Source organism: Poecilia latipinna, unplaced genomic scaffold (genome assembly GCF_001443285.1).
Source record: "Poecilia latipinna isolate Pla-1442-1.1 unplaced genomic scaffold, P_latipinna-1.0 Scaffold257, whole genome shotgun sequence".
Lineage (NCBI taxonomy): Eukaryota > Metazoa > Chordata > Actinopteri > Cyprinodontiformes > Poeciliidae > Poecilia > Poecilia latipinna.
Window position 1 is genome coordinate 1 of NW_015112873.1, and position 22,976 is coordinate 22,976.

The following is a 22,976-nucleotide window of genomic DNA, read 5'->3' on the forward strand; positions in this document are numbered from 1 at the left end:
AGTGAAGGACGTTTGATGATCCATGAATGAACCAGTAAAGAGAGTCATTCCTGAACACTGTAAATCATGTCTCTCTTCATTGCGTGAAGCAGCTGGTGTCAGGCTGAATGAAGGCTGAAGACCGCAGCCTAAACTCAAAGACCTGAACACACGACTCGTGCCAGAGCAGACTGAACATTAATTAAAGAACTGCCTGCAGAGGTCCCAGTTCTCCCACACGGTTCTTGCTCACTTGCAAGTTTTATCTTATTATTTTGTGCACATATAACTCTCCTGCACAGGTCTGAATGGATATTATATTTTTAGAACAATCAGGAGGGTCCGTATCTTTTTAACTAGGTCAGATTTGACAAGGCGGTATGCATAGAGAATATGACAGGTGTAAAGAGAAATAAAAATAGATAAAATAGAAAAAAAAAGTAATCAGAGACGTCCAAAGAAAGAACAAAGTAACGGACGATTTTCAGCCATTTGGAAAGGCAAAGATCTGACTTTTTTTTTTTTTTTTTTAATCAGTGAACGCACTACAGCTAAATATTATTAGGTCACAGTAACAACACTGATACCAATGTCAAAATAGTTAAGAAGAAAATTTACCCAGAAATAGAAAGGCTGAACTTATTGCCTAAAAAATTGCTTTGCTTTTTTTTCCCCGTCTCTGTCCTTTTATCATTTCTCATAAAACAGCTTGTATTTGGAAATATGAATTACCTACAGGAATCACTGACAGAGACTAATATCTTTGCTTGCTAATGATAGTCAGACTAATTGTGATCCTCAATATTATACAGTGCCCTCGCTGATGGGAGTTTAAAATAGTAAATCTTTGTTTTAAATAGAAAAATCCTTACTTAATAATGCTTGCACTCTTCACTCTGTCTCATCACCTCTGACTCTTCAGAGACAGTTTGAAAATCATTTTTAGTTATTACAGGTCTTAAAAAGAAATCAGGAAGACATAAAAGCAATTTTAATATGCAAAATCATTACTAAAACCTACTAAAATGAATTTGTCCAGAAATCTGACTAGAACATGTTTAAACTAAAGTCAAAACTGAAACTTTAGCAAAAAATTACTTGATGGCAACAAAAGTTTCTAATTTAAATGTTTAGGACATTATCCATTTCCAATGTTTATCAAAACTTCAGAAGTTTCTAACCAACTCCTTCATGAGAAGACATTCAGGCTAAAGTTAAATCCAAGTGATGCTTTTATTTTTCTATGCTTACTTTCTTTTTTCCTGGACCTATTTTTATAGAACCATGGACGACTTTCCATGATATAGTTTTGTTATATCTGGAAAGGAAATTTTATGGTAGATCAGAACGCTGCCATGAAGTGCAGACACAGGAGATTCCTGTGTCTGCACTTCATGGCAGACACAGGAATCTCCTGTGTCTGCACAATAAAGCACAATTTACAGCAACAGGCAAACATAAGTTCTAAGGAAGTAAGACAGGCCCAAATAAGGATTTAAAGATCCTTAGAGCATTGTAAAAATGTTAAAAGTCATGCAAGGAAGGTTTCATCTTCGACGTCTCCGGGTTGCAAATTTTCAGTGGTGCTGCACATGGACAAGTTTAAAAGTGACAGAAAAAGAAAAAGAAAACAACAAAGTTCTTAAGCAACAAAACAAAAATATTTAATGCTTCACTAATAGGATTAATAGGATGGATCAAAGAGCGCAAAACAAAAATCATACTTTTGGAACTCTATCTCAACATAAAGTTCTGTAGTTTTGCTAAATGTTAAATGTTTAAAAACTATGAAGTTCTCATACATGCTTTTCCAGATTATTGAGCATAAAAAAGGGCTTCTTTTGCATAAAACTGACCAAAACCAAGTCTTTAAGTCTCAACTAATCCAAGATCTCTAATCTATCCCATAACCTTTGGATTTCTAAGTTTATACAAAATGCAGAGCTTTGCACATGTCATCTAAATCCATCTGCTAAATGTCCTTAATTTCAATGATTACATTTTTTTTTAAAATTATGTCCATTTGAAGAGGGAACTTTCCCTACTTTAACTATTTACTTCGTACAATCGCTCCTTGATTAAGGACCTTGATATATCTTGTATTTCTTGATGGCTCCTTTAAATTCATAAAATCAAACCTGTTCAGGTGTCAAACTCGCTCTTCTCCAGATTTCACTTTTTGCCAGTGTAAGGATTTGCTTTACTGCCTGAAGACACCGAAGGAAGTATCCATACCTTTATGTCAACACGTTCAGATGACTAATTCTCAGTATGTCAACTTAGATCAGTCATTACTTCATTGCTTGCAAAAGGTACAATATTTTGCTATTTGAATATTAAGAGGAACTATAAGCAGAGGCTTATCATCACTAAACTGACTTCCTGTGTTTTTAAGAACGTACATCTATTTATAAGTGCTATAAATGATGGAATAGCTCACCAATCTATATGAACAATAGACATTAGGGTACATTTAAAAACCCACCATGATCATTTGGCTTCACATTTTCTCTTTTTACATTTCATTTCATTTTACAGTTTTTTTTTTTTTACTTTGCAGTGTTTATTCCATTTCTATTTTTGTTTTATTGTTTCCATGATTATCTTTGTCATTATTAGCTTAAGTTTGCTTCTCTTTGTGTCCATTACTTTGGCATATTTTGCTCTATGCACATGGCATGAATACAATATTGCTGACACCGACATATGGTGGACTTTGGGGGCATCATTTACAATTGATTCTCAGTCTCCAATCAGTATTATGTACTATTCAGGACTATAAATAGTTGTGTTTTTCAAGTATTTTAATAGCATTTATGAAGAGACGTAGTGGAAACGAGGGTGCTGACTGGACCCAACGTGCTCAGAGTGGACATTAAACATCAAAATCAGAAACAAGTAGAACAGTTATATCATGTCTGGATGAGACCTTGTCATTGTGAAAACACACTGTGAGTAATCCACCAAGTCTCTTCCTGTCTGGTCAGTTTTATGCCCAGTTTGTGATTGAGATTTACACTCTGTGCCAGATAGACAGAAAACTAAGGAGCCTATAAGTGACCAGTATCAAAGACACTTGGTGGAAGTGTCAGACACTGGTCACATATAGCCAAGCATAAAGAAATTTAGGCAAGCATAAAGAAATTAATTTTATTAAGTATAAAGAAAGTGGCTTTCTTTATCGTTCATAATCTGTTTATATCATTCACACGTTTTTATTATGAAAGTAGCATGTTTCACTAGATTTCTCTAAACCTAATAAATTATCAGCTGTGCTAAAATTACAGGAATTCACTTTACCGCTAATGGCATGTTTACAGAGAACGCCGCGATACACACCTCGCACAAATAAGATACACTAATTGCACCTTTCAGGGACAAGCTTTTAAGCAACGGGGACAAGAAGGTATGGCATTATCCTGCGTGACTAACCACAGAGAGAAGAACATTCAGATACCTGGTTTATTGTTTCGTATAGCAGTAGTCACACACACTCACATACACACACAGATGAAGTGAGGGCTGGCTGCTTTGAGAGCAGATATGAAAAACAGAGAAGTCCATGGTGTCTCTACTGTCTGTACATTTTTCGTGGCAGATTGAGGCTGCAAAATATATCATAATTTATCAATATCGCAACATACATATCAAGAAGATCTTAATGGGTTGTATTAATATGAGCTAATTATTTAAGTATCGTTCTCTTGGATTCTCTACTAACATGCATCTGATGCTATTAAAAATGATGTGAACCTTTTCATCTTCTGTTTTTACTTGTTTGTCTTAAATGTTTTTGATTAAATAACGATTCTGCTACATTGGAGAGTTTTCAGCCATTAGAAAAAAAGCTTGCACAAGGTCGTGCCACAGCATAGTGATACTTAAGTCCAGACATTGACTGGGCCACTCAACAACCTTGAGTTGATATTTAGATATTCTCCTTCATAATGTTCTTGCACGAAGCAGAATTTATGATTCTGTTAACTACAGCAAGCTGACAAAAAAGACAAAAAAAAAAAGAAAGACGACAAAGAAAAAAGGCGACAAATACTTTTCCCTGGTATTTACAATATATACTGATGTCAGAAAAGTAGGCAGTAAGCTTGTCCTTCCTGTGAAACGCTCTCCGAGACTGTGATGAGAGCTTGTTTGGATTCCTGGAATGTTTTATCTGATTTGTCCCCGCGAAACGGTGAGGTTACTGCATATAGTCTGGGAACAATTTTGAGTACAAGTGTGTGTGCATAGAGAGACAAAAGAAAAAAATACAGATTGCTGCATTTCTGAGAGATATTGACTCCCAGCCTGCTGACAGCAGCAACAACTGTGTGGGAGACGAGCTCTCTGCAAGCTATCTGTAACAGATAGCGTTGAGAATTGACCTTGGGATCCTCATTTGAACTCACAGGAGAGATTCCCACACACACAGAAAAAAAAACAACAAAAAAAAACATCATTTCCAAACATGAGACGCATGCATTCAAACTAATGATGCTGCAAAAGAGCAGGATACAGAACTATGTGGAAAGTGTAGCTGCATAAAAATTACTCTGCATTTTCCTAATAGAAAAGATAGATGGAAGGGACTCGACATGTAGAAATTACACTATTATTTGATTCTTATCTGCTTAAACTGATTAGCTTTGATTTCCCCTGATTTTCAGTGCTCAGTGATTTCAGAGTTTAATCTTTGTATGCGATTCCCACTTACAGTTTGTTTCCTTTGAGGGCGGCGTGGTGAAGCAGGTTGAAGCCTCTGTGGTTCTGCTGGGTGAAGTCAATGTTGGGCACTACGACCAGGATCTCAATGATGCTGCGGAAATCCTTGGCAATGGCATCATGGAGCGGCGTGTCCCCATATGAATCCTAACAGAGTAAGTTGACAGGTAGCACGGTAAGTAAAGATGTTGCATAAGTTAAAAGAAAACCGAACCTGGATGCTGTTCAACAATAATCAAAAGCAAAAGTTTGCTTTAGTCTGAAGACCTCTGAATACCTTCCATGAAATAATTTTCCAAGTCAGTGCAAAAGCAGACAGAGAAATAGACCATATGCACATTTGTCACAGATAAAACACAAACACACTCCAGGCTGACATGTTTTTAGTTGAGTAGCCAACCATTCAGGCAGAATAAACTGAGTTAGTTAGGCAAATCAGGGCCAGGCTGCAGGCATGTTAGACCATCTGAAAAAACTCTGTTCAAACAAATACATTATCTTAATGAGACAGTAACACCGGGTCAGAAAATCTATAAATAAATATACTTATACACAGAGTTCCAACAATTTTTTTCATTTCTACGGAATTCAAAAGGAACAAGAGAAAGATTAAAAATGGATGAACGACAGAGGACAGATGAATTCACCCATGGTCAGTTGAAAAATAGGTAATCTATATCCAAAACTTGTCCAGACAGAGTAGGATCTCTGTATCCATGACTACGATGTCTGATGATACAACATTTTGAATTTCTTCCCAAGATATTTCAACAATCCTGTCACTATTTCAATAAGTCAAAGTTGAAACAACCACCAAAAGTGGTAAAAAACAAATATATATCAATTAGAGTTGGGCATGTCACAATAAAATTTTTTGCTGGATAATAAATTGTCCCACTAACGATTGTGATAAATGACAATATTGTTGGTTTGAGAACATTTTCAAGTAATATAATGATAATGGCATAATAAGACACTTTGATTTTGTAAAGAAATCAGCACTCGGACTTGGAGACATTTCAAATAAACAAAATAAAAAAAAAAAACAAATCCAATAAGTAAGATGGAAATAAAAACCACAAATAACCAAACCATAAATAAAATGGATTATCATGAAAATAAAATATTAATTGCCAGAGCAGAAATTATTGAGCTCATTTTAATTTATTATGTAATAAATTGACTAATTGTGACGAGGGTGTTTTTTTGTTTCCACGGCCTGCATGTATAGTACAACATATTGTTGTTAATGCTGGAGAGGTAAGCGCTCTGCACCCGCTCACCTGGAGATTGATGTCAGCCGCATGTTCAGTCAGCACTCGCACCACGTCAGTGAAGCCCTTGTTGACAGCGATGTGGAGCGCTGTGCACATGGAGTTGTTCAGTACGTTGACATTCGCCCCTTTGCTCAGCAGCAGCCGTGCAATCTCAGCCTGGTTACTGAGTCAAAACAAACCAATGCAGGTAAATTATACATCCTTTTTATTGGCAAGTATTCTTTTTTTTTTTTTTATTAAATACGGAATTAATTGTGAACTAAATTAGTAATCGATTAACTGTTAACTGGAGTATACGGAAAAAAATTCTGCCAACTTTTTTTTATTATTTGATTAATCAATTAATCATCAGAACAGTCGACGGAATAATCGATGACTAGAATGATTGTCGGCTGCAGCCCTAATCAAAACATTTAATCAAACGAATGCAGGACTGGAACATGAATGCGCCCTCACCCGAAGGCAGTGTAGTGTAAAGCCGTGTCTCCATCTTCGTCTTTGACCTCGACGGAGCTGTTGGCCTGCAGGAGGGTCTTCACCACCTCTGTGTGGCCTTGGTGAGCGGCGACCTGCAGAGCCGTCTTGCCTTGGTTCTTGATATCCACCTGGCAGGAGCACAGACACAGCTGGAGATTCATCCGAAGCAGAGACGCAGCGCGCACCAACAGAGCTGATCAAACACTGGCAGGAAATAATCTGCGTATGGACAACCGTGCTCATCATACACGTGACGGGAGATAATCCCACCAGGCGGTGCAGTCATGGCAGAACGGAACCGAGGGGGAACAACAAACACAGCAGCAAAAGTGTTCGTCCAACTTAAAACCTTTCCACTTTAATAACAACAAACTTCAACGTGCTTTACACAGGTTTGAAGCAATTAGAGCTGAAACAATCGGATGAATAAATTAGGAAAAAAAAAAAGTTGTCAACTAAATTAGTATACAGACTTAAACAAAGGTGAAGAAAACAACATATTCAGAACAGTAATTAAGCCGAAGCTGTACAAAAATATATAGATTTTTTGTTTTAAGATAAAAATGTCTATAAATATGTTTTAGCCAAAGCTCCTCCAGTACTAAAGTTTTAGCTTCACCTGGTTCAGATTTACTAAAGGAATACTAGTGTAGAAATTTAAGAAAATGTTCATTTTCTTTATTTGTTTATTTCCATTTTTTTATGCATTTCTAAAACTGTATTTAAAAAAGGCTAATAGGGTTTAATGAAAAATCTGTAGAATGTGTGATTTTTTTTATCTGATTAATCAATTAATCATGAGAATAATTGATACATTAATAAATAAAATAATCATTAATTGCAGCTCTAGAAGTAGCAGAGAAACTAAAATGCATAATTTATAAGTGTGTAATAAACTTGTGTTTAACCGCTCCAAATGTTGAGGTGGCTTTAATGTGAAAAAAACGTTAAAAACTTCCATGGGGTGTCGATAGTTTTACGAGGCACCGTACCTAGACACGCTTTCCAAAATACTCGAAGGTATAAAAACAATAAATAACAATAAATTTTATTTGTAAAAAAAATATAGGCATAAAGATTTAAGAATCAGTATAAAGAGACGTCTGTCAGGATGCAGCATGTTTAACGTGTTTCTCCTCAAACAAGAGTTCAGATTGTTAAATTTTTTTGTAGCCTCAGTTTATAAGTACTGCACATGGGTTATGTGGAAAAGGTCTGTTTTTTTCCCCAAATCACTGGGAAACAACACGTTCTGTCCGACTGAAGGTCACAGAGCTCCATTTACGAGGTTCATTTAATCCTTAGAAAGAATTTCCCCTGCACATAAAACACAGCAATGGTGTAGTCATTTCTTTGTGAAGCAAGTGTAAAGGTATGAAAAAGGTAAAAAAAAAATATATATATATATATATAAAATAAAATAAAAAAACAGCTATATCACAAACAAAGTGTATACTGTATTTCATTAGAAAGGCACTTATATACACCAGAAGATATGGTTTTAAAACTGGGGTTTTCAAATCCAGTCATCAAGGGCCATTAATGTCCCGTGATCTTTAGATGGGTCTCTGAGACACATCTTAACGCCGCAGGACACCGGCCCTTGAGGCCCTTGAGGGCCTTGAGGGCCTTGAGGGCCTTGAGGCCCTTGAGGGCCTTGAGGCCCGGAGTAGAAGATCCATAACGTAAAAATTTTTTTAAAAAGCAGTGGTTAGCATTTTCCTAAATTTGTATGACTGTTTCCAAGCAAAGCTTTGGGGAACTCGGCTAAACATGCTGGTAATCCTGATCAATCTGTGCTTTCTGGCATCATTTCCGATGTTCCTTATCTTTTTATCACAAAAACATATGAAAGGCTTTGAGTTATACTTCCCTTTCATGCTTTTTTAGATGTCTGGATTGAGATTTTACAATTACTACTATACACAAATGCCAAATATGGGGAAAAGTTTACAAGTGACATTGTTAACACAATGACATAAATTGAATTAACCAAATAAAAAATTAAAAAAATAACGAAATTATGAGACTTTTGACCTAGAAGGCAAAAGTCTTGTGGTCACAATGGGAGTAGATCCAGAGTTCTCTTGTGGAGACGGGACCATCCAGAAGGTCAATCATTGCTAATGCTAATGCACTCCACCACTAAAGTCAATATATCAACAAAGTATTGAAGGATAAGTATAAACAGCTATTAACGGTTGTATGTATGATTTATTTCAGTCGTTTTTAGATTGTTTGATTAATTTACAACAAAAAACTCCAACAGATCATTTCTACTTTGTCATTATTGTGTGCAGAAGTTTTCTGCATTTCTTTCTGCTTTAGAAAACACACGTAACAAAAAGAGGAAAATGTGAAAAATAATCAGAATGCAAAAAAAAAAAAAAAGAAGAATCTGTCTGCACATCAACTCGCAGTTTTGTCTCTCGAATCAATGAGTCACACCCCAGACTGCAGCAAAGCGAAGGCATGTTGCGCTAACCTTGTCGGGATACTTCTGCACCAACTCCCGCACCTTGTTGGCACTCCCGTGGGCTGCCTCGATGACGAGCCGGCCCGGGTTGTCCTGCTCCGTGGACTGAGACAGCAGCTTCTCCAGCACGGAGATGACGGTACCTGAAAAGATAGAGGAAGAGGAGCAAGGAGAGGTTGTGGGAAGGGAAGACACGAGAAGGAGGGAAAATGTTAGTTTCTTTAATCCAAACATTAACCGCAAAGGATGTTCGGAGAGGGGGGGCGCAAAATCTGAATGCTGCAACGGTTAATGAATCTGTCAGAACTGAGCAAAACCAAAGGAATGAGTCAAAATGTCCCTTCCATGCAAAGTGAATCTGACCACACACACACACTCACACGTTGGCATGTTAGCACCTTTCCATCCAGTGAGGCGAACATAAACACAGAGTATGCCATCATCAAGAGGCTGCTGAGAACTTCAGACATGATGACAAATGTCTGCTGAGCTGCCAAAGCGTCTTGCTGTCAGCACACTGGACCGTAACATGCTACGGGGAAGAGCGCTTAAACAAACAGACACCTTGTTCGCACATTAATGGAAAAAAAAAAAATAAAAGGAAAAAGAGAAGGCCCTTATTGGCAGCCTGTGTGAGGAAGCATGCAAAAGCAGAGATGGAGCTAGGAGGAAGGCTGGAGAGGACTGAAAGAGCATAGCGTTTGAGTCGGGCCCCCTGGATTCCCGCAGAGGCCTTACTTCCAGATTCATTGGGGTTCTCGGCCGTCATGAGGTTGGCATCAACCTCTGCAGGCTGGGCCATAAGGCACGCCGGGTTGAACGTCCACGTCTGACCTCCAAACGCCACCCGCAGGTCACCGTCAGCGTAAACTTTCAGCACCTTTCCCACCTGGCCAAGCACCTACAGACAAAAGGCACCAAGTTAACAAACATCCTGAAGAATGTAGTCTGGTTACTATTCGTGTTGTAATTTAGAGATGTTCCATTTCTAATTTGGATACAGGATCAGAAAGGTTTTACAAAGCAGAGTAAGAGCAATGTGAGAAGCTATTTAAATGGAGTTGCATTTTTATGACATGTCCAGACCTATCAGTGGTTTAAGGCATAGTGAGAGAAATAGACTTTTAGTAGATAACAGTAAGGTTGAAGGTCTTACAGCAAAGTGTCTACTGTTCTATCCATCTCTCTGAGAACATACTAGATTTTGAAATGTTTGCAGCCTTTTTGAAATCAGAAAGTATTTTTATTGTCCAGAGAAAACATACATATTAAGGTGGTTTGGTGATGCACAAACCTCATTTACCTCCAAAATAAGAAGCTAACAGCTTAATATGCTAACGTATTTTAAAATAAAAAAGTCTTGCTGTACAGCCTCTCCCTGATGCTAACATAAATAAGCACAACAGAAAGGCTAGATATAAATGTATAACACTTTTTATAGTTACTGTTCTTAAAAAATAATGGAAAAAAAAAAATCTATCTGTTGAAGTTGGTTCTAGAAGTTCAAAGAAATCAGCCACAAAATTATGATCGGTGCATTTTAGTTGTATGAGTGAGGTAAGTCAGACATGGGGTGATGATCAAGTTAAAGTTATAAAAAGGCAAGCAACACTTTCACAAATAAAAGTTGTGATCATATATAGCCCAAAGGAAACTTTTTTTTTTTTTTTTACATCAGAATATGGACTTTTCACCAAATAATTTAATTCAATTAAGCATCTTTCTCTTTTTTAAAGGAAGACTGCATTAATAGGAACTCAAAGTCTCAAGACGATCTGTGTAAACTTTAGTTCTTCGTTTTACTAGCCCAGAAATCAAAGCATATAAAACTAGAGTTAGATAGAAAGTAAAACTTAGCATACAGGAGTCATGCTGTCCGTCCACTCTCCGTGGCCAGCCTGAAGTCTCTTCACATTTTCCAGCTCATCCAGAACTTTAACCAGTTCGCCAACTCCAAAGGTGTTCACCTGTCGGAAGGGGGAAAACACATGAATAAATCTGGGGAGCTAAATTTAAATCATATTGAAGATGTGATCAGGTTTTCTGTGATTCCGTACTTTGGTGAGAGCTCCTGGGTGGAAGGTCCAGCGGATGTTGTTGCTGTACTGGACCCGGACGTCTCCTCTGTCGGTTATTCTATGAACCGTCCCGATCCGACAAATGTACTGCAAACATAAATAGGTTGTGTCACTCCAGGTTCCCCCACAGCTGCTCTGACCTCAATGTTGCCTTTGGCAGCTGTGGCTGGAAACATGAATGCTCCGTTTGCCTTCACTTTATTAGGGCATCCACCTGAACCACTTATATAACATAAAGTCTCTGCGAGTCACGCGGGCGTACACGCTGGACTTGTGACTGCATTCTCACTGAATATGTGCACAGGACAAACCAACTAGAAACCAAAAAGAAGTGCATTTTGCACTTTACATTCCGAGGAAACCAAGGTGCCTGTTCTCATGAGGTGGATGGGATGTGTCTCGTACCTCTGCCATTTTGGGATTCCACCCTCCGTGTCCTTCCTGCATCTGCCGCAAGATCTCCACCTCCAGTAGACATTTGACTTTGTCTCCCTGCTGAAAAGAGTGGCCATCAGCGCTCTCCTGGCGCTGGAGCTCCGCATGCTCACCTGGATGGGGAGGAATCGGCAAAAAGACACCATCAATGCTCGGGGGGACAGATTCAGAAGGATAATCATTTAAATATTGGACTTAATGTTTCTACGCTGTCAGGTCTTGAATCGAAGTCAAAAGTTTTGTTTGGGCAGACAGTTTTGCCTTGTAAAGCCATTTCTGAAAATGTAAAAGTTTCCAACATAATGACGCTAACTAAAACAAACTAAAACATTTTGTTGTTGAAATTTACTGCAAATATCCTCAAAAAAAAATAAAAAAGCTGCTTAGTGACTTGTATTAAATGTCATCCAAGGACAAACGCAGCTGATGGAAGACTGATGAGTTTCTACAGATTAAAACTAACATATCAGCAGCCGGGAACAGGGTTGTGGAGAAGCTTAAAACAGAGAATAGTAAATTACTAAAATAAATGTTCGTTGCAAAGCTGGTCCAAAACTGGATCCAGAATTTGCTGACAAGACCTGAACATTGGTAAATAAAGATACAAGTAAATTTGTAAATTGAAAATCATCTATTATTTTCCTACTGCTACTTTGCGTTGGTCCAGTACATAAAATCCCAAAAGAAGGACAAAGTGTGGAAAGATGAATATTTTTGTAATAGAAACAATACATCTTACTGACCAAGTTTAGGTAGGTGATCTTTGTAGTAGAAGCCTCCTTGGCCATCCGACACGTACTTCAGGTCCACTTTGCCTTTGTGGCCCATTCGGTAGACATTGGTGGTGCCATTGGACCAGGTGACACTGGCCACGCTGCGGCCAGACTCCGTGTCCCAGCCACGAATGTCCACCACTTTCCCAACCTTACCCTCCCCACCTAAACGCACAAATACAAATACACAAACAAACAAAAAAAACGCACACAAAAGAGATGTGCAAAAAGCGGAGCTGCATAAGTTTGTGGGAAGAAAAGCTCAGTGAAATTTAATTATGTTTCAGAATAGCAAATAATAGTTATGAAAAAAAAACACAGGGTGGAACAGAAACATGCAACACGTGATGTTTCCATGGATTAAACACTTGACAAAACACACTTGCCCATTATTTCTTTAAATTATTCTTTCTACACATATATTTCAGAGCCATTTTGTCAGAACATGTATTTTATGATGTCTTTAAACCATTTAAGTCACTCGATTGCTTTACTTCTAATCAACTCCAGCTAAATCAGTGAACTACATAATGACTTGTTTGAAAAAAGGGGAAGCTGAGAATGCTCAGAAAGGCCCACATGCACTGGCTGAACACACCATTTACCCTGATGAGTGAGTTAACCAAACCCCAGGGCAGAAACCAAAAGGACATTTTGACTCATTCAGATTCAGACAAGCAAAAAATAAATTATGACCACTCTGTCTTTCTTTGAAGGGAACATCACCAAGCGAACATTTTTATTTCAGTCTCTAATCATGAGAGCAAAGCTGTGCTTATCTGAAAGAGGAAGCATTACAGACAGAAACATGACAAAGTCACATTGTGCAAGAACATGTAAGTGCGAGTGTTCACAGATGACAACTAACACACAAATAACTGAACCACAGAGTTCAAGTAATGGGACATTTCCCTCTCTCCCTCCCAAATAGAAAAACAAAAAAAAACCACGTTATAAAACAAGGATTCGATAAAGACACTGACACAAACAGGCTGGCGCATCTGTGGGACAGACTCAGATGACTCACTGGCAGTGTAAGTGCACACAGACACACACAGATGCAACATTTTTCGGGTTATTGAGGCGTGCGGTTAGAATGGTATTCACATGGTGAGGCATTTTGAACACATACAGTCCCATGTTTAAAGCAACAGCACAAAACAAAGAGGAATTTCAAAATGAATACAACCAGGTCGGTAACGAGAACAACTCCGACCCCCCTCGCCCCTCCTCCTTTAAACACACAGACACACTCCACTCACCGTCTTGGTTCCCCCAGTCCCAGTCTGGTCCACGGACGACTTTAACGCCCTGGAAGATTCCTTTGAGGATGATGCGTGGGAGGTTCTGCCTCGGCGTCAGGTTCACTCTGTGATGGAGAGAAGGAAAATGTGTGTCAGCTCACACCTGAGCAGGCGCCTTGAACTACTGGTTTTTCTAATAGGTATGATCTTAGTGCACACTGAGTATACCAAGTAAGACCACAGCAGTGGACATTTCAGAACAGCTGACTCACAGGACTTAGCTTCTTCTATTACATCGTAAAACAAAAAAAAAGAAGAAAACTCTTCATTGATAATGTATTGGTTTTTTGAAGGAGGCGGTTACATTATGTAGCCAGTTTTTATACAGGAGTTGAAATTCTGCAAAAGTCTATAAATGTACTAAATTACAAAACTTTATTCTTCACTTATTACTTCCCTATTGTGTGGAATGGTGGGGTTCCAGACAAAACAACAACAATCGATAGTTCACAACAACGACATGTATAAATGCATGCCTGTAACAAGGTGCACAAGGTTTTATAATGCTGATAAAAACTCCAACAGTCAGACATTACACAGTCACACACACACACAGAAACAATACTGCACTTTAACTTTATTCCACCTTCATCATTAGATTGTCAGGTTGACAAAAACATCGGTGCTATAATGCATCCATTTGGTTATGCTGGCAGAACGTGAGACATATTAAAGTCGAGGATTTAATCTACTGGTCCCTCATGATGGAGTGCTAGTTCTGCTTTAAGAAACAAACAAATGATTAAAAAAAATCTTTCCACGTCTTTTACAAGTATTAAAAAATAAGTCAAATATAAGATCAAATGTCATGAATTATAAAAGCATCATCCAGAGACCAAAGTAGTTAGATATTCTTTTTATTTAAAAAAAAAACAAAAATCTGAACAGTTTTGGCCTATTACTTAAATTCATCAAAACTAAGAGCTCGAATCATGTTGAATCTACAAACTGCTCAATAAACAGCTTGTACTTGGATGCACTTCTGTGAGCTTAAATAAACACAGATAAAGGTTAGAGAGAAAAGCTTTAATTCAAAACTGAAGACAATTATGTAATTTCTTCTTGTTCTTTCGGATTGTAAACTCCTACGTCTGCCCTGGAGCACACTTTCTCTACTTAATGTCTAATCATCCTTGGGAAAAAGAAAAAAGAAAAAGAATTGTCAAAACTAGAATTGACCTCAGAAAACAAGACATTGACATTCTATAGAGAAAACTGAGGCATACCTTATTGTGAAGATTTGGTCAGGCCTGGTTGCAAAGGAGCTGCCTATTCCCATACTTCAACAGGATCCAGTACCAGCTTCCATTGCAACCACACAGCTCTCTGACGAACGCAAAGTCATTTAAAATCAGGCGGAATTTAAAAAGAAAAAAGACGAACAGCTTTTATGAGCACTCCTTCTTAAGGACACAGACGTTTTCTCAGCATATCTGGTCCCTTTCATGCTAAGTTTTTGTTGCCAGATACATTTGCAGGATCCTCTGAGCTACGGCGGTAAATAGCTGCTCATTTGGCTCGTAAAGCCAACTAACAGTAAATCTCAGCGTGTGGCTGAGGTCGGGCAGGTCTGTGCAGAGGTTTTAGCCTAATCCTACACAGCAGAGCGATCAGAAAGCACCTTAGGGCAAGTCATAAACATCCACATGCTGCCAAGTAAAAGCCAACGTAAATATACAAATGCGGCATCTATAAAATGAAATAAGGTTATTTTTAGAGCATTACGGGTGGGAAAAATGATGAGATTGCATTTTGTCACGCAAAACTGATTGATAGGCCGATTCAAATGATCAAAACAAACAAGAGTAGCACTGCTTACGACAGCAAAGCTTCGTTATTGCTATGAAGCTTTAGCAAAAAGCGGATGTGCAGTGACAGATGTTCTAGTTTTATGACAGGGAAACGTGACCTCAGCGCTTGACATTTGTTTTTAATTGCAGCCTCTCTCCCCACGGATCAACGTTTGTAATCCTGCTGAACCAAATGTCAACCCCGATCACAGAAAGGATCAAGAGCAAAGACCTGCACCTACTGACACACAGGCAGGTTCAGCTACCACTCGTCAATACTTACAACAAACACGCCAGAACAAAGTGCAAAGTGAGCCCTGTGTATTAAGCTACTTCTCTGATTAAACCCGGCAGCTTGAAAATGGAAGGGACGTCTCAGGAGTTTTGAAGTGAGGTTTTGTATGAAAGATATAAGCAGTTAGTATCTTATCTGCGGTAGATTTTGGTGGCATCATTTAGTAGAAATGAAGCCATTTAGTAGAAATGTTAGGTTCAACCTGAGCTGAACCTAACAGCTCATCAGAAAAGGGCCAAGAGTCTAAAGTAAAAATCAATACAAAACATTTCACTTACCAATCAACATGACACTGCTGCTTTTCATACCACTTCCTTTTCATATTAGATTTCATCTAAGGCCACTGGTGTTGCACCAGCTACTACATCTGTGTCATGTCTACATAATTGTTGGTTTGTATGTAAATAAGGCAAATAAGCATCTCGATTTATGCTAAACAAAGATACTATATTATTTACTGTGTATATAATGTGAGCTGCTTATAAACTTTACACAGAACCTCACTTTAGAAAGTATGATCTATCCCTTTAATATCAGTGCCTTCTGAGGTATGCTAGCCGGTAAAAAATATGTCCAGATTAAAACAAATGGGTCTCGTTAATTTCTTTTAACACATTCAAGAACAATTAAACAGCGAACCAGAGCTGAGAGTAAGGAAATGAGAAGCTGCATGGAAAATTTAAAGAATTTTGCAAAGAAAACCAATTGTTCCCTGCAGCCGAAATGAGGCAAAAATATTTATTAAAAGCTCGACTTAAAGGTTACAAAATCAACATAAAAAATAAATAAATAAATAAATAAATAAATAAATAAATATCGCACCCTGTTATGGGTTTGACGCAAGCACAGACTGGAAAACAAACAATGATCCTGTGGCAGCAGTGTAGTGCTTTATGTGCAGAGTAAAGGATTAGACAGAGACTTGATCCGATTGGTTCCCTGGAACTGCATGTGTGTTGTTTGTGTAAGAAAGAGCCGATTAACTAGCTACAAGCCATCCCAGCTATTTGTAAACATATGGTCCAGACGTATGCCTCCAGATGCATTGTCCAGCAGTCACAGAGATGTTCCACAGTCTGACTCCGCATGAGCATCGAGCTTCATGAAATGGATCACTGACGGAGCTGCCCTGGACTCCAAATGCAAAATAAGAAACAATATTTATGTACACATATGAATAAAAGATGCTTTGCCAGCATTAGATCTCCTTCTTCCTAAACCTGTTCACGATTCGCCTCTCGATACTACCTGGAAATCTTCTCGGAAACTGAAATTCTTAATCCGAACATCTTAGAATGGTAGCATGATAATCCATTTAAATCTGATGTAATTATAAAGAGACACTTGTCCACGGTACATCCGGCTCACGTCGCACACCATGTTTACGAAAGCGAAACTCATCACACCGTCGGGAGGCTGGAGTTTTACCTGCCCCGTTCATTAACCGCAATTCCAACAATTTGCCTTCAAGGCGTCACGCATGTTTCCATAATAAATAGTCTAATAACACCCCTTTCATAAATCTTTCCTGGCTCTAAGATAAGTCACACATATTAGAAAACCAAGCTAAATTTGGAAGTCTGGGCACACAGCAGTGTGTCTCATGATTGCCAGAATATAAATCAGTCTTTTGAAATGCTGTCAATGAAATTTGGGTCAATGTGGTCTAAAAATAAAGAGCCATTGTGTGTTAAAATGGGGAATACATATCGCTCGCCGTTTGTCTGACAAGTACAGCAAATAACTTTCATGTGACGTCCCGAATGTGAAATCAGTTTCAGTGTTGGTTAGAATCCAAAATATCATTTTTGGAGAAATTTGCAAAGTCTGCAACTGGAAACAAAGTTTAATTTACAAAAACAAATACATAAATATCCCTCATAAATATAACCATACAAATGATTCGACGCAATCAGCCAATCTCAACAATAGTGTCATAAGCACATTCTCATGAGATGTTGGAGAAAGTGCTGGGGGGAAAAAAACGACTGCAAAGATAAATTTAGCTGTTTACAAATATGGTGCAAAAAAAAAAGAAAAAGAAAAGAAAGAAACACGGATCCAGGTTGACAACAGACCAAAAACCCAGAGCAATAAACCAACTAAAACCAAAAAAGGAATGATTAGCTCATGTGTTACTCACTGAAGAATAAAATAATTTAAGGGCATAGTGGTTACAAAAAAGCATGCTTCTGTAAAAACTACGGTTAAATTAATCGCCATTTATTAGGGATGCAATGGTGTGAAAAGGTTGTGGCATTTCTAGAATGCTTCAAATAAGAATACACAAAAATGTATCAATATCTTATTAATTCAACAGTAAAACAAGAAGATTAAAACTGGTGAATTATTTGGAAAAGCCCTAAAACATGTCAGCCGCTATAAAGACTCGTTAGCATTTGAGGCTAGTTGGATGTTACAGGCAGCTGGGTTTGGACTTGACTCCGTTTTCCTCCATACCGGTGAAGATTGCCTTTAGCTTGTGCATTATTTCAAATGAGTAATTACACAAAACTTTTGGTTGGTCAACCTTTCTTTGTCTCTGGGTAAACATACTGTGAGAACCTCATGGCTTGCTTTGTGCGAAACCAAAATGAAGTTTCAAAAATAAAACATACTGATGTAAGAAATGTAAACGGCTATCTACAAAGGTTTACTCAGTGACATCTATAACACTGAATTCACTTCACACCAAACTGACTGAGTCACTGTCTTTTATTCATTTACCACATTAACATACAGTCCCAGTTTGTGGCTGTATAAAAGTCGCCTCTCAGAGAAAAGCAAAGTGACAGAAACCCTGAGTCCTGTCAGTGATGTCAACCCATTCAAAGGTGATGCTGACAAATATCTCAAAATAGATCCTGTCAAATTTCACTTAAACCAACAGACTAAATGGACTCCAGTGTTTGTAAGGCCATTATAGTTCAGAAGCAGGTTTCCTCTATTACTGGACCTTTTTGCTTTTTCTTCTTCGGGAAATAATTTCTACTGTTAAAAAAAAAAAACAACTGAAAAACTTCTGTAGGTTTAGACAATTACTTTAAAATTAGGATTTTATTTGCAGCATTACTAACACATCTAATTTGGATGCTGAAACATTCAGAGTTCCTTTCTTTGGAAGTAAGGGGCCAAGCCCAGCTCCTGAAAAACAACCCCACACCATACATAATCCCTTTGAGATATTTAAGAGCGAGAAAATTTCACAGTTCCTCGCTGGAATTCACTGAGCTCCTGAGAGCGATCCGTTCTTTCTCAAATGTTGGTAAAAACAGTCTGCATGCCTAGGTGCTTAATTTTATACACGTGTATACACCTGTAATTTTATACACCATGGCCACAGGAAGTTCCAGTCACTTCCTGTGGCCATGGAAGTGATGGGAACGCCTAATTACAATAATTTGGATGAGTGAGCAAATACTTATGGCAATGTAGTGTATGTTTAAAATGAAGAGAGAGGAAGAACAGCTTCAAAAAGTTGTTTATAAAGGAAAATGTTTGCAGTTGATGAGGATTAATTGCTACTATATGAATTAATAAAGATTATCGCAAGAAGGCCAAATAAAAATCTTTTGAATGTTTGTTGCATTTTCTTATGCTACAGTTTCAAAGAGAAACCAGAATCAGCTGGTTTCTATCTGAAACCAGCTGATGGGTCAAAGCTGTTCAAAAACAGAGATTGCTACAAAACTGATAATTTCACAGTGTGCTAGTGCTGTTTCTATCTTTGTCTAATACTAATCATTTGTTCTTAATAAAGAAAATTACATTTTAATTCTGTTTGAATGTTAAATGAAGAAATCACTTAAGATCATTGATGTAACTCCTGTTGCGTTCTTTCACCAACCAACGGTGAAGAAAGCAAAACCAAGCACCCAACTAAAACATAAATAATTCACTGTACTTTGAATATATGCATCTCCCTTACAATCGCAAACATTTTTGCTTTATTGAATTGTAAATGTTCTAAATTGTAGATTACAGGCCAAACCACTTTTCCCCTTTGCCAATCTGTAATCCTGTTTTGTACCTTCCTATCTCACATATGTAAATGTACCATGTTCTACCAATGTACGCAAACCATATATTAATTTATTTATCAATGTAGCCAGGTATTTGTATTCAATACGATGACACATTATTATTAAAATGCTCAAATCTCACCTATAATTTCATGCAATGGAATATAATTATATAAAAATGCTGACCTATACAATATTTCCCAGATATTTTACTTCTAATCACTGCATGGATTAGTTGGTTAGTATATGATTAACCGAGGCTATATCTCATGATACAGATTAAAAAAAAAAAAACAATCATTTTGCTAGTAGATATTGATTACTGGAAATACATGCTTACGTTTCCTTAAAGTAAACTGAGTAGATAATAGAAAAAAAAAATCACTGAATCTTCAGTTGTCTGATCTAAACTGTAAATGTTAAAAATAATAAAACTGTAAATGTTCAAAAATAATAAAAGGTGCAAATGAACAGAACCACAAACACCGGGATGCGAGTAAAGCCTAATTGGGTTATTTTTCCAAATCAGGCCTCCCATCACCTTTTGTTTTGGATTTGCACTGAAAAAATACCCGGGCTTCCTGCTGCTCTTGTTAGTTATTCGATTCTCTCATTTCGTGTTTACTTCCTGCCTCATCCCAGCTAGGTTCTGACCAGTTTCCAACCTCTCGAGGGGCAAAAACAAACCAAAAAAGGAAAAACAACAAAACCTGATGACTCGGTCACATTGAAAAGAGCAGTGAGTCATGATTCCTTCACCTATTTGCAGCATTCATTGGACAAGCAGGCTCAGGGAAATAAATGGAAAGGGGCTGGACCTGCACCAGGCTAAACTCTAGAAGAAATCTGGGTCATACATATCACCTCATTAAAATGAGAACAGGCCATCCAGCTGACATTCAGACAGAGCCGCGAGCCGTTTGGAGCGTTGCTGTGAACTGATGCAGAAGAGAGGATTCTGAAGGGACAACTCAGTCGAGTAAATCTGGGTTCACAGGACACTTGCAGTCAGCTCACTAAACATTTCTACAAATCTAGGCCACATGTGGTTTGTCCGAGCTGACAAAAGAACAAAGCTGTTTGAAAATATGTGCACTGCTAAAAAGACAAACAAACAAAAAAAAAAACAATAAAAATCTAAATTATTTACCGGTAACTGCAGTGACAATGATGTAGATTTGCTTTGTTTTGTTTTTGTTTGCTTTACCCAAGAACGCTTCTCTTCAGCTCCTTGAAACTCGCGTGCAATTATTTTGCAGTAGCAGACAAGATTCATTATTTACTTGAACAAAATACACTAAAAGACACCGCAATGGATCCCAAGATGGGAGAAAGACACTAATGAATTGAACATAAAAGTAAGGTTTTATTTTAAATGAGGATTAAATTTTTTTTAAGGCTTTCTGAAATCCTGTTCCATGCTGAAACAGAACCGTAGTTCTCCATACTCTCTTGGGGTTATTTATAACTCATTGTGCTTCATTTTAAAGACCACCGTTTTTCTCACTGTTGGTGGGTATTAAAACAAATTTAATACCCACAGTCTCAGAGACAACATAACAGTCCTACAGCATTATAGATGGGATGTGCTTTTCCTGGTTTTAGCCTCTAACGTTTGTGCCAAGTACACATTACTGGGCACATAGTAACGTGCCAAGTAATCTTATGCGTAGTAAAATTAAGAATTTTACCATGCGCTTAAACTAAATATCTTTGGGTTACACGTATTATCTGTCTTTTTTTGAGATGTCGGCAAATTTTGCATAATTTTATTTAACATTTCACAAACCACTTAATTAACTGTGAAGATAATCTTCTGCTTATTTGGAAACAAACCTGATTCCAACTAGCAGCTCTAGCCAAAAGCTGATGGAGGCATATGAAAGAGGATATATGCCTCTCTTTCATATATGCCTTGTTTAAATAAATGTGAATAAGATACATTTATATACTTGTGATAAAAGCAAAATTGACACCAGGGGTGTTATGATCACCTGAAGGTTTGTTGCATTATAACTAGTTAATTAGGGAAAGCAACACCAATTTTCAATGACAGTTCTTATATAAACAGAGTCCATCTCTGATTATGAATAGTAATAACATGGCTAATTAGCAATATATTTAACAAAGCAGTAAACATTTCATAAATCAGTAATCAGTCTGGAATATTTCCGTCCAAGTTTGACCTGCTGATACGAAGAAGCTTTTACGCATCATCTCATACTGATGTGGTCCTGCTGCCTCTTTTACATTTTGTTATCAAACAAATAAGGACTTTTTTTACATTTCAAATTGTATCTTCATAAATGTCTATTCAGGGAAGAATAATCCAGCCGCGGTTAACTGAGTGTACATGTTTTAGATTTTCAAGCTGGAGACATTCAGATGCAGCTCTGAAAGCTGCAAAATTCTCCTTTAATTGGACGTCAAGTTGAAAAACGTGAATTTGACTCCTTTCTGAGCAACATTACTCACCTGTGACACAGACCTAGATTTTACTACATTTCTGCACCAAACAACAGTCACACTCCCTGCTGACGAGACACACAATCAACCAAAAGAAAGCAAAAGAAGGTGTAAGTGACAGACGACTGTTTTGAGTGCATCCATATTAACCATATAAAAAGTGAAACTTGTCTTCCTTTTTTGGGCTGGAAAAGATTTGAGCCATGAAAGGTTCTTCATAGATTCTTACAAAGTCATTGAAATTTAGAGGGTTTTCAAATTAAAGGCGAAGTGCAGCACTCACGGCTGGGAATGGGCCGTCTCATAGCGCTCAAACGGATGGCTGAGGTCGTGCTTGTTGTTCATGTAACACTGGGTACACAGGTCGTAGTCGAAGCACACTTTGCACTTCCACCGCATTCCCATGATGCCATGCTTCTTGCAGCTGTCACAGATGATATTGGAGTGACGGACTCCTGCAAACAGAACAAACGGTGAAGACAAGGAAGTGGCTGGGCACATTCTTGACATTTTCAGTTTTCTATTTTTAACTGAAGGAAACAGTTTTACCTACAGTGTGAAGAACAGACCAAACCAAGCCCAACTAATGTAGCAAAACATTCAGGTTATTTGACACACTTTGCAATTTGCTAAAGCATAACAATATCTAAAGCCAAGAAATAGTAAAGAACAACAAAGAGGTTCAAACAATTGAACAAAATACTCCCCGCCCCAAGGCCTCGTTTTTTGTCTTTTGCTGAACTAATTGAAGGAGCTTCTGAAGCAGAAGTACACTGTTGTAAGTCGAGCAAAATGCTCCAGTGTGTGTGTGTGTGTGCGTGTGTGTGTGTGTGTGTGTGTGTGTGTGTGTGTGTGTGTGTGTGTGTGTGTGTGTGTGTGTGTGTG

General features: G+C 37.8%; 1 protein-coding gene across 2 annotated transcripts in view; it reads right to left on the reverse strand.

The window, feature by feature from the left end:
• Positions 1 to 3,058: 3,058 nt before the first annotated feature.
• Positions 3,059 to 22,976, reverse strand: part of mib2 (MIB E3 ubiquitin protein ligase 2) — a 35,844-nt gene continuing 15,926 nt past the window's right edge. For both annotated transcript variants that reach the window (XM_015033074.1, XM_015033073.1), the window contains exons 3-13: positions 22,375 to 22,546; positions 13,477 to 13,583; positions 12,185 to 12,379; positions 11,412 to 11,554; positions 10,986 to 11,093; positions 10,791 to 10,895; positions 9,667 to 9,829; positions 8,938 to 9,071; positions 6,432 to 6,580; positions 5,982 to 6,138; positions 3,059 to 4,845 (exon numbers count right to left, since the gene is read on the reverse strand). In XM_015033074.1, the coding sequence (XP_014888560.1) occupies positions 4,687 to 4,845; positions 5,982 to 6,138; positions 6,432 to 6,580; positions 8,938 to 9,071; positions 9,667 to 9,829; positions 10,791 to 10,895; positions 10,986 to 11,093; positions 11,412 to 11,554; positions 12,185 to 12,379; positions 13,477 to 13,583; positions 22,375 to 22,546 (1,592 nt within the window). In that variant the 3' untranslated portion in view covers positions 3,059 to 4,686. The remainder of the gene's footprint in view (positions 4,846 to 5,981; positions 6,139 to 6,431; positions 6,581 to 8,937; positions 9,072 to 9,666; positions 9,830 to 10,790; positions 10,896 to 10,985; positions 11,094 to 11,411; positions 11,555 to 12,184; positions 12,380 to 13,476; positions 13,584 to 22,374; positions 22,547 to 22,976) is intronic.